At 43.0% G+C, this 12,951-nt stretch overlaps 1 protein-coding gene across 1 annotated transcript in view; it reads right to left on the bottom strand.

The window, feature by feature from the left end:
* LOC124028741 (dihydropyridine-sensitive L-type skeletal muscle calcium channel subunit alpha-1-like) overlaps positions 1-12,951 on the bottom strand; it is a 48,636-nt gene that overhangs the window by 19,582 nt on the left and 16,103 nt on the right. Inside the window, exons 7-16 of the mRNA XM_046340722.1 lie at positions 8,468-8,571; positions 8,225-8,370; positions 8,017-8,098; positions 7,717-7,877; positions 5,560-5,785; positions 5,027-5,234; positions 4,599-4,719; positions 3,952-4,166; positions 3,659-3,728; positions 3,414-3,546 (exon numbers count right to left, since the gene is read on the bottom strand). Coding sequence (XP_046196678.1) covers positions 3,414-3,546; positions 3,659-3,728; positions 3,952-4,166; positions 4,599-4,719; positions 5,027-5,234; positions 5,560-5,785; positions 7,717-7,877; positions 8,017-8,098; positions 8,225-8,370; positions 8,468-8,571 — 1,466 coding nt within the window. The remainder of the gene's footprint in view (positions 1-3,413; positions 3,547-3,658; positions 3,729-3,951; positions 4,167-4,598; positions 4,720-5,026; positions 5,235-5,559; positions 5,786-7,716; positions 7,878-8,016; positions 8,099-8,224; positions 8,371-8,467; positions 8,572-12,951) is intronic.

Here is a 12,951-nt window from a genome sequence, read left to right as displayed (position 1 = left end):
CCTATTTCATTCATCACCATCATCACCATCCTATTTCATTCATCACCATCCTATTTCATTCATCATCATCATCACCATCCTATTTCATTCATCACCATCATCACCATCCTATTTCATTCATCACCATCATCACCATCCTAATTCATTCATCACCATCCTATTTCATTCATCACCATCATCACCATCCTATTTCATTCATCACCATCATCACCATCCTATTTCATTCATCACCATCATCACCATCCTATTTCATTCACCACCATCATATTTCATTCATCACCATCATCACCGTCCTATTTCATTCATCACCATCATCACCATCCTATTTCATTCATCACCATCCTATTTCATTCATCACCATCCTATTTCATTCATCACCATCATCACCATCCTATTTCATTCATCACAATCCTATTTCATTCATCACCATCCTATTTCATTCATCACCATCCTATTTCATTCATCACCATCATCACCATCCTATTTCATTCATCACAATCCTATTTCATTCATCACCATCCTATTTCATTCATCACCATCCTATTTCATTCATCACAATCCTATTTCATTCATCACCATCCTATTTCATTCATCACAATCCTATTTCATTCATCACCATCCTATTTCATTCATCACAATCCTATTTCATTCATCACCATCCTATTTCATTCATCACAATCCTATTTCATTCATCACCATCCTATTTCATTCATCACCATCCTATTTCATTCATCACCATCCTATTTCATTCATCACCATCCTATTTCATTCATCACCATCCTATTTCATTCATCACCATCCTAATTCATTCATCACCATCATCACCATCCTATTTCATTCATCACCATCCTATTTCATTCATCACCATCCTATTTCATTCATCACCATCATCACCATCCTATTTCATTCATCACCATCCTAATTCATTCATCACCATCATCACCATCCTATTTCATTCATCACCATCCTATTTCATTCATCACCATCATCACCATCCTATTTCATTCATCACTATCATCACCATCCTATTTCATTCATCACAATCCTATTTCATTCATCACCATCATCACAATCCTATTTCATTCATCACAATCCTATTTCATTCATCACCATCCTATTTCATTCATCACAATCCTATTTCATTCATCACCATCCTAATTCATTCATCACAATCCTATTTCATTCATCACAATCCTATTTCATTCAACACAATCCTATTTCATTCATCACCATCCTATTTCATTCATCACAATCCTATTTCATTCATCACCATCCTATTTAATTCATCACAATCATATTTCATTCATCACCATCATCACCATCCTATTTCATTCACCACCATCATCACCATCCTATTTCATTCATCACAATCCTATTTCATTCATCACAATCCTATTTCATTCATCACCATCATCACCATCCTATTTCATTCATCACCATCATCACCATCCTATTTCATTCATCACCATCATCACAATCCTATTTCATTCATCACAATCCTATTTCATTCATCACCATCATCACCATCCTATTTCATTCATCACCATCCTATTTCATTCATCATCATCATCACCATCTTAATTCATTCACCACCATCATCACCATCCTATTTCATTCATCACCATCCTATTTCATTCATCACCATCATCACCATCCTATTTCATTCATCACCATCCTATTTCATTCATCATCATCATCACCATCTTAATTCATTCACCATCATCATCACCATCCTATTTCATTCATCACCATCATCACCATCCTATTTCATTCACCACCATCATCACCATCCTATTTCATTCACCACCATCATCACCATCCTATTTCATTCATCACCATCCTATTTCATTCATCACCATCCTATTTCATTCATCATCATCATCACCATCTTAATTCATTCACCACCATCATCACCATCCTATTTCATTCATCACCATCATCACCATCCTATTTCATTCATCACCATCCTATTTCATTCATCATCATCATCACCATCTTAATTCATTCACCACCATCATCACCATCCTATTTCATTCACCACCATCATCACCATCCTATTTCATTCATCACCATCCTATTTCATTCATCATCATCATCACCATCTTAATTCATTCACCACCATCATCACCATCCTATTTCATTCATCACCATCCTATTTCATTCATCACCATCATCACCATCCTATTTCATTCATCACCATCCTATTTCATTCATCATCATCATCACCATCTTAATTCATTCACCATCATCATCACCATCCTATTTCATTCATCACCATCATCACCATCCTATTTCATTCCTCACCATCATCACCATCCTATTTCATTCACCACCATCATCACCATCCTATTTCATTCACCACCATCATCACCATCCTATTTCATTCATCACCATCCTATTTCATTCATCACCATCCTATTTCATTCATCATCATCATCACCATCTTAATTCATTCACCACCATCATCACCATCCTATTTCATTCATCACCATCCTATCTCATTCATCACCATCATCACCATCCTATTTCATTCATCACCATCCTATTTCATTCATCATCATCATCACCATCTTAATTCATTCACCATCATCATCACCATCCTATTTCATTCATCACCATCATCACCATCCTATTTCATTCCTCACCATCATCACCATCCTATTTCATTCACCACCATCATCACCATCCTATTTCATTCACCACCATCATCACCATCCTATTTCATTCACCACCATCATCACCATCCTAATTCATTCATCACCATCATCACCATCCTATTTCATTCATCACCATCATCACCATCCTATTTCATTCACCACCATCATCACCATCCTATTTCATTCATCACCATCCTATTTCATTCATCACCATCATCACCATCCTATTTCATTCACCACCATCATCACCATCCTATTTCATTCACCACCATCATCACCATCCTAATTCATTCCTCACCATCCTATTTCATTCACCACCATCATCACCATCCTATTTCATTCCTCACCATCCTATTTCATTCATCACCATCATCACCATCCTATTTCATTCCTCACCATCATCACCATCCTATTTCATTCACCACCATCATCACCATCCTATTTCATTCCTCACCATCCTATTTCATTCACCACCATCATCACCATCCTATTTCATTCCTCACCATCATCACCATCCTATTTCATTCCTCACCATCATCACCATCCTATTTCATTCATCACCATCATCACCATCCTATTTCATTCATCATCATCATCACCATCTTAATTCATTCATCATCAACATCATCATCATCATCATCATCATCATCACCATCTTAATTCATTCATCATCAACATCATCATCACCATCATCATAATCATCATCACAATCATCATAATCATCAACACCATCATCATCAACATCATGATCATTACTTGTTCTCAGAGCTGAAGATGTAGAAGGAGCTGGCCTCTGGAATCGGTACCACCTCCTCCTTCAGCTGCAGGTCTGCCATTGGTCGGGGCCTCGGGGCGTCAGGGATATCAGGCTCTTCCTCCTCATCATCGCCTGGACGACAGAAAGAACAGAAGAACGTGACACGTTCTAAATTCTGAATTCTGTTAGATCCAGATTCCATTGCATGGATGTGCCCAGAGGTGTGTGAGATAGTGGGATATACCAGGGAAGTCAGCAGGGGGGAAGGGGTCCTTGATCTCATTCACGTTGGACTCAAACTCGTCTACTTTCAGCTGTGACATAAACAACATTTTTATTAGAGGGAGCATATGGGTTGTAATCCCACCGGCTACACTGATGTCTACTGTGGGGCAGGTCTGTCTGTGGACAATAGTTGACAGTGTGAAATATCTGGGCCTGTTTTCATAAAGCATCTCAGAGTAGGAGCTCTGATCTAGGATCAGGTTCTCCATGTCCTTATAATAATCATTCTATTATGATCGCATGGGCCCTGACCTTGGCTGTAGTAGGGATGCCCTCTATTTTAGCCCTCTCTGCTGCCAACTTCTTGGCCAGGAGTGCCTTCTCTTCTGTTGCCTTGTCAGGCATGTTAGCCCTGAGCAGCTTCTTGCGTTTCTTCTCCTCAGACTTCTCCTTCTGGGCCATGGTCAGACTCTCGGCCTCCGCCAGGTTGTCCACGGCGATGGCCAGGAACACATTCAGCAGGATGTCTGAGGGCTAAGGGTCAAAGGTAATTACGGTCGGCAATGTAAGAGAGACACTTATTTACCCTAGGACAGTAGGACCGTCAGATTTCTGTCTGATAGAGGGGTTGGACTGAGTTTGGTTGGTTTTAGTTTAGACTAGCAATTCATGTGTGCAGACTCAACACACACACACACACACACACACACACACACACACACACACACACACACACACACACACACACACACACACACACACACACACACACACACACACACACACGCGCGCGCGCAGGCACGCACGCACACACACACACACACACACACACACACACACACACACACACACACACACACACACACACACACACACACACACACACACACACACACACACACACACACACACACACACACACACACACACACACACACACACACACACACACAGGATACAGTTTCCGCAGACAAAGAGGATGATGAAGTAGATGCTGACGAGGATCCCGGGCATTGTGGGACCGCCATGCGCCATGATGCCATCATACATCACAGCGTTCCAGTCCTCCCCCGTCAGGATCTATCAGAGAGACAGAGTGAGAGAGAGAGAGAGAGAGAGAGAGAGAGAGAGAGAGAGAGAGAGAGAGAGAGAGAGAGAGAGAGAGAGAGAGAGAGAGAGAGAGAGAGAGAGAGAGAGAGAGAGAGAGAGAGAGAGAGAGAGGGAAATTATTAGCCTTTTCCAGAGGGAATCAAACAAAAAGCAAGCTCTAATGTCCAACATTTACATATCATACAGCTTCATATGCGCCTCCAGATGGTCATATCATCTTTCCCACATTGTGTGCTAATTGTGTTATAATGATGATTGGTTGTGTATTCCTCCCTACCTGGAAGACACTGATGAGGGCCTGGGGGAAGCTGTCGAAGGTGCTGCGGGGTTTGGGCTGGTTGGGGAAGTTGAATTTTCCCCCGAACACCTGCATGCCCAGCAGAGAGAAGATGACGATGAAGAGGAAGAGGAGGAGGAGCAGGCAGGCAATGGACTTTGTGGAGTTCAGCAGGGATACCACCAGGTTACTGAGAGATGTCCAGTACCTGACACACACACACACACAGATAAAGAGAGAGAGAGAAAGAGAGAGAGAGAGACAGGAGGGGGGGTGTGTTACCTACTTCCTGATTAGCTATTGCCCTCTGGGGGATGAGGATGTAAGACACAATCAATCAACGTATCAATAAATGAACTGGACCAATCTGGAGAGCCATGGTGTGTGCAGGCTAGTAACCTCCTTTTCGTTCCACTCGTCTGGCTGTTCTTCAGTGGGCCACTCTGCCAAGTTAGCTGGCTGTTCGAGGCACTCTTTTGGTTCCATCACTAACACACCTGCAATCCTAATGCAGCCTATTGTAAAAGTCTTACTTGGTGACTTTGAGCAGCCTTAGCAGTCGTATGCAGCGCAGCACAGAGATGCCCATGACGGTCATGACGTCCATGCGGACCAGGATGAGTTCCAGAATGCCGGTGGAGACCACGAAGCAGTCGAAGCGGTTGAACAGAGACATGAAGTATTGCTGGAGGCCCAGGGCATACATCTTTATTATCATCTCAATGGCAAACAGAGACAGCAGAACCTTGTTGGCAGTGTCTGGGAGGGGGGGAGAGAGAAGGAGAGCAGTTTTAAGCAGACCAACATAGTGCCTGTGCCCAAGAACACTAAGGTAACCTGCCTAAACGACTACCGACCCCTAGCACTCACATCTGTAGCCATTAAGTGCTTTGAAAGGCTGGTCATGGCTCACAACACCATTATCCCAGAAACCCTAGACCCACTCAAATGTGCATACCACTCCAACAGATCCACAGATGATGCAATCTCTATTGCACTCCACACTACCCTTTCCCAACTGGACAAAAAGAACAGCTATGTGAGAATGCTATTCATTGACTACAGCTCAGCGTTCAACACCATAGTGCCCTCAAAGCTCATCAATAAGCTAAGGACCCTGGGACTAAACACCTCCCTCTGCAACTGGATTCTGGACTTCCTGACGGGTCGCCTTCAGGTGTAAGGGCAGGTAACAACACATCCGCCACGCCGATCCTCAACACAGGGGCCCCTCAGGGGGGGTGTGTGCTCAGTCACCTCCTGTACTCCCTTTTCACTCATGACTGCATGGCCAAGCATAACTCCATTAAGTTTGCCGATGACACAACAGTGGTAGGCCTGATCACTGACAACAATGAGACAGCCTATAGGGAGGAGGTTAGAGACCTGGCCGTGTAGTGCCAGGACAACAACCTCTCCGTCAACGTGATCAAGACAAAGGAGGTGGACTACAGGACAAAGAGAACCGAGCACACCCCCATTCTCATTGACGGGGCTGCAGTGGAGCAGGTTGAGAGCTTCAAGTTCCTTGGTGTCCACATCACCAACAAACTAACATGGTCCAAGCACACCAAGACAGTTGTGAAGAGGGCACTACAAAACCTACCCCCCCTCAGGAGACTGAAAATATTTGGCATGGGTCTTCAGCTCCTCAAATGGTTCCACAGCTGCACCACCCCCACACATTGACTCTGTACCAGTACTCCCCTGTATATTGTCTCGCTATTGTTATTTCACTGCTGCTCTTTAATTACTTGATACTTTTATTTCTTATTCGTATCCGTATTTTTTAAAAACTGTAAGCATTTCACTGTAAGGTCTACACCTGTTGTATTTGGCGAATGTGACTAATACAATTTGGTGAGGCTAATGTGCCGCTAACAGGATTCCTTCCTCCAATGTCCCTGTCCCGTACCAGGCTTGAACTAGTGATCCTCTAATCACAAACACCCGGGACCACCTTCCTTGACAACATACCAAGCAATTGAGCTATAGAAAAGGATCTAATTCCCTAGCTACATTGGCGACATTTTAAGCTAGTTGTAGAGTAAGCTTATGGCACACTCCTAACTCAGTTACATGTATATCGGTTTATTTTTTATATACATACTCTAGTGTAGATATGCTATAGATATGTGTAGATAGTGACCTTGCCACCAGTTAGTTTATTTGATAGATATGTTATAGATTTGTGTAGATACTGACCTTGCCACTCGTGAGTTTATTCTATAAATGTGTAGATGTGTAGATGTAGACATGTGTTGGCACACTATTGATTTGTGTAGATACTGACCTTGCCACTCGTGAGTTTATTCTATAAATGTGTAGATGTGTAGATGTAGACATGTGTTGGCACACTATAGATTTGTGTAGATACTGACCTTGCCACTCGTGAGTTTATTCTATAAATGTGTAGATGTGTAGATGTAGACATGTGTTGGCACACTATAGATTTGTGTGGAGCGACAGGTAACCTACTGTTTAGAGAGTTGGACTAGTAACCACAAGGTTGCAAGATCAAATCCCTGAGCTGACAAGGTAAAAATATGTTGTTCTGTCCCTAAACAAGGCAGTTAATGATGGCAGTAGGCCATCATTGAAATTAAGAATTTGTTATAACTGACTTGCCTCGTTAAATAAAGGTAAAATATAAAAATAAAAAAATTGTATAGATATGTGTAGATACTGACCTTGCCACTCAGTGAGTTGCTGGGACTGCTTGTGGTGTTCAGTAGCGATGGCCAGCGTGTTCAGAAACACCAGAAAGATCACCCACCAGTAGAACATACGGGATTTCACATACACAAGACACTTACGCCGGAAGAAAATGTTCCATTTACGAGCAAGCTTGCTGAACAGTGAGAGATGAGGGAGAGGAGGAGATGAAGAGATGTCATGTTAGGAGATGTGTCAGACTCATGAGATCTGTTTTCCTTTCATTAAGACACCTGAGTGTTGTCCCAGTCAGAGGCAGGTGTTGGTGTACTTACTAGTAGTACATGATTTTTTGCATTGTGTCCATGTCCTTTAGACTCCCTGCCTCAGATTCTCCATCTTCCAGGGGTAGCAGGCCTTGGGACAAGAGACACTGTTGTCACTGCATGGTGTTTGATAAGGGCTGACTCATATTGTACTCTTCTATTCTATTCTGATTGATCCTGTTGTGTGTTGGTGATTGGGTTAGGAAGCTATAAGTACCCTGTCCCTCTCCGTCTGCGTCCATGACTTCGGCCTGTGTGATCCACTCCATGTAGCCCTTCACATCCTCGTCCAGCTGCTGGGTCTCCCTCATCTCTGTGTACTCACCGCGCGCCTTGCCCTTCTCTCGCTCCTTAGTGAATTCACTGACGGAGGTAAAAGAGAGATAGAGAAAATATAAATATGAGATAAATGGAGGAGAAAGAGAGACAGACCAGGTGATGTGTGTGTGTCTCCACTTACCCACTGAGCACGCCCAGGACCAGGTTGAGCACAAAGAAGGAGCCAACCAAGATGAGGGTCAGAAAATACATCCATGGCCACTCCATACCAATAGCATCATTCACCTAGGAGACGGAGATAGAGAGATGGGGAGAGAGAGAGAGAGAGAGGTGGAGAGACAGGGGAAGAGGGAGAGAGAGAGAGAAAGAGAGAGAGATAGATGGAGAGAGAAAGAGAGGTAGAGAGAGAGATAGATGGAGAGAGAAAGAGAGGTGGAGAGACAGGGGAAGAGGGAGAGAGAGAGATAAAGAGAGAGAGATAGATGGAGAGAGAAAGAGAGGTGGAGAGACGGGAAGAGGGAGAGAGAAAGAGAGAGAGATAGATGGAGAGAGAAAGAGAGGTAGAGAGAGAGATAGATGGAGAGAGAAAGAGAGGTGGAGAGACAGGGGAAGAGGGAGAGAGAGAGATAAAGAGAGAGAGATAGATGGAGAGAGAAAGAGAGGTGGAGAGACGGGAAGAGGGAGAGAGAGAGAGAAAGAGAGAGAGATAGATGGAGAGAGAAAGAGAGGTGGAGAGACAGGGGAAGAGGGAGCGAGAGAGAGACAGAGAGAGAGAGATGGAGAGAGAGAGAGAGGTGGAGAGACAGGGGAAGAGGGAGAGAGAGAGATAAAGAGAGAGAGATAGATGGAGAGAGAAAGAGAGGTGGAGAGACGGGAAGAGGGAGAGAGAGAAAGAAAGAGAGAGAGATAGATGGAGAGAGAAAGAGAGGTGGAGAGACAGGGGTAGAGGGAGAGAGAGAGAGAAAGAGAGAGAGATAGATGGAGAGAGAAAGAGAGATGGAGAGACAGGGGAAGAAGGAGAGAGAGAGAGACAGAGAGAGAGAGATGGAGAGAGAGAGAGGTGGAGAGACAGGGGAAGAGGGAGAGAGAGAGAGAAAGAGAGAGATAGATGGAGAGAGAGAGAGATGTGGAGAGACAGGGGTAGAGAGAGAGAGAGAGAGAAAGAGAGAGAGATGGAGAGAGAGAAAGAGAGGCGGAGAGAGGGGAAGAGGGAGAGAGAGAGAGAAAGAGAGGTGGAGAGAGGGGTAGAGGGAGAGAGAGAGAGAAAGAGAGGTGGAGAGACAGGGGTAGAGGGAGAGAGAGAGAGAGAAAGAGAGAGAGATGGAGAGAGAGAGAAAGAGAGGCGGAGAGAGGGGAAGAGGGAGAGAGAGAGAAAAAGAGAGGTGGAGAGACAGGGGTAGAGGGAGAGAGAGAGAGAAAGAGAGCGAAATAGATGGAGAGAGAGAGAAAACCAAAGAAAACATTAGAAGCAAAAAACATTTTGATAACGAATGTAAAACAATGTAAAACAAATGTCAAATGAAAAACATAAGTACCAAAACAACCCAGAGCTAAGCTAGGAATAGTTTGAAACTCTGAAAAAGTATAAACATACACTGAAATGCAAAACATTGAATTATAACAGCAAGACACTTGAGATTGAAAACGCAATTGAACAACATCAGTTGTGGGACATGTGGAACAATTTAAGCAGAACAAAGCTACAAGAATTAGCCAAACTTATTTTGATAATCTATACAAAAACATCCCACACAAAGACTTACAGCATAGCCAATTAGACATCTGAGCAAAGTTTAACATCCTTCAATCAGTCATTTAAAAACAACCAAAATCCATTAGATTCTCAATAACCCAACAAGAACTAAATGAAAAGCTCAAATCTATAAAACCAAAGAAGGCCTGTTGTCTAAATAACATCAGAAATGAAATGCTGAAAAACAGCATATGTGAGTTGCAAAATGCTGTTCTTAAATTGTTCAACATGGTACTAACTTCTGGCTGCTTCCCTGATGTCTGAAACCAGAGGCTCATCTCCCCTGTCCACAAAAGTGGAGACCTCGATAATTACTTGGGAATTTGCATAAACAGCAACTTGGGAAAGCATTTTGAAGTTAGGAATTAAAACCTTTCTTCAAGAATAAATTTAATGAGTAAATGTCAGATTGACTTTCTCCACAACCATCGCGGCAGGGTAGCCTAGTGGGGCCTAGTGGTTAGAGCTTTGGACTAGTAACCAGAAGGTTGCAAGTTCAAACCCTTGAGCTGACAAGGTACAAATCTGTCATTATGCCCCTGAACAAGCAGTTAACCCACTCCACTGTTCCTAGGCAGTGATTGAAAATAAGAATTTGTTCTTAACTGACTTGCCTAGTTAAATAAAGGCACAATAAAAAATTGAACTACTTTCCATATATACACCCACTAATAAGTACACACACTAATTAATAAACACATCCACTGAAAAAAATAGGGCAAAATCTTTGCTTACAATATTGACTATAAAAAAGCATTCGATTCTATTTGGCACGGAGGTCTATTCTTCAAAATTCTCCAAAGTGGGGTTGATGGTAAAGTGTATGACTTAATAAAATGTATGTACACAGAAAACATGTGTGCAATAAAAATCCAAAACCAAAGAACATTATTATTTTCGCAATGTCGAGGTGTGAGACAAGGCTGCAGTTTGAATCCAAACCTTTTCAACATTTATATCAATTAATTAGCAGACATGTTGTAACATTCTGCAGCTCAATGAATCACAATATTTGACATAGGTAAAATGTCTGCTATCTCCTTTGTGGACGGACATGTACAACACTGCCTCCCTCAGCCAGTGGGGGGGGGGGGGCAGCCAGTTTATGCCACAGGGAGGATGCCACCAGGTTGTTGATTATCAGCATCCTCCCTCTACATGACACTTGGGCCAGGAGCCACCTCCACCTGGCCAGTCTTGACACCACTGCATGTGACAGCCCTAACCAGTTCTTCCTGACTCACGTCTCCGAGCCCAGGTACACCCCCAAAATGTTAAGCCCTTCACAACTCCACAACAAACGCCCTGGAAGCAGAGGGGAGGCCCTATCCCTCCATACCCCACATAACAGAGCTTTGTTCTTGCCCCAGTTCATCTTAGCTGAAGAAGCTCTCGTACACCTTCAGACTAGTCTCTAGTGCCTGCATATCCTGCCCATCACTGCCCATCCCAGAAACGTCAGCGGCACTGGCCCGATAGGGGGCATCCTTGTCTAATGCCCCGCCTCATCCAGACCGGCATACATGATGCCCCAGCATACAACATCTTCACACAAGCCAAAAACCTTTCCCCAAACACAGACATCACATTGAACATATACTCATGGTCCACTCTATCAAAAGCCTTCTCTTGGTCTAAAGAGACCAGTCCAAAGTTCACGTTAGAAACTTTCGACAAGTCCAACATGTCCCTGATTAAGAACAAGTTGTCCGTGATTGAGTGTCCCGGTTCACAATATGCCTGGAAAAAACTGCCCAGGTCCCTACGTAATTCAGCTAAATTAGCCTGGAGGCCTACATTGTCTTGCCCCACCAGCTCTACCTCCACTTCACTGATACTATGCTCGAGTTCCCCCAATACTCTCCTAGCCTCTGAGGATGAGAGAGCTGTATACTGTTAACCTCTTCAACCTATGGGTGCGCTATGTCATTGGATAAAAAGACGTGCCCATTTTAAGCTCAATATTTTGTCAAGAAAAGATGCTCGACTATGCATGGAATTGACGGCATTGGAAAGACAAAACTCTGACGTTTCCAAAACTGCAAAGATATTATCTGTGAGTGCCCCAGAACTAATGCTACAGGCGAAACCAAGATGAAGTTTCATACAGGAAATGCCCCACATTCTGAAGGCGCTGTGTTCCAATGTCTCCTTATATGGCTGTCAATGCGCCAGGAATGAGCCTGCCCTTTGTGTCATTTCTCCAAGGTGTCTGCAGCATTGTGACGTGTTTGTAGGCATATCATTGGAAGATTGACCATAAGAGACTACATTTACCTGGTGTCCCGCCCGGTGTCCCGTGTCGAAATTATTGCGTAATCTGTAGGTCCATGCGCGTTCCATTTCCTCAGAAGAGAAAGTCAACTGCCACGAAGGGTTTTTATCGTCGATAGATATGTGAACAACACCTTGAGGATTGATTCTAAACATCGGTTTGCCATGTTTCTGTCGATATTATGGAGTTAATGACTTAATTTAATGACTTAATTTTCGTTTTTTTCCTTACCCAAACGTGATGAAGAATGATGAAGAAAACGGACCGATTTGTCAACACAAATAATATTTTTTGTAAAAATGGAAAATTTGCTATCTAACTGAGAGTCTCCTCATTGAAAACATCTGAAGTTCTTCAAAGGTAAATGATTTTATTTGAATCCTTTTCTGGTTTTTGTGAAAATGTTGCATGCTGAAAACCAGGCATAAATCCTATGCTAGGCTATCAATACTGTTACACAAATGCTTGTTTAGCTATGGTTCAAAAGCATATTTTGAAAATCTGAGATGACAGTGTTGTTAACAAAAGGCTAAGCTTGAGAGCAAATAGATTAATTTCATTTCATTTGTGATTTTCATGAATAGTTAACATTGCGTTATGGTAATGAGCTTGAGGCTGTAGTCACGATACCGGATCC

Source organism: Oncorhynchus gorbuscha, linkage group LG03 (assembly GCF_021184085.1).
Source record: "Oncorhynchus gorbuscha isolate QuinsamMale2020 ecotype Even-year linkage group LG03, OgorEven_v1.0, whole genome shotgun sequence".
NCBI lineage: Eukaryota > Metazoa > Chordata > Actinopteri > Salmoniformes > Salmonidae > Oncorhynchus > Oncorhynchus gorbuscha.
Note: the sequence above shows the minus strand (reverse complement) of the source record. Positions and strands in the feature narration are given on the sequence as shown.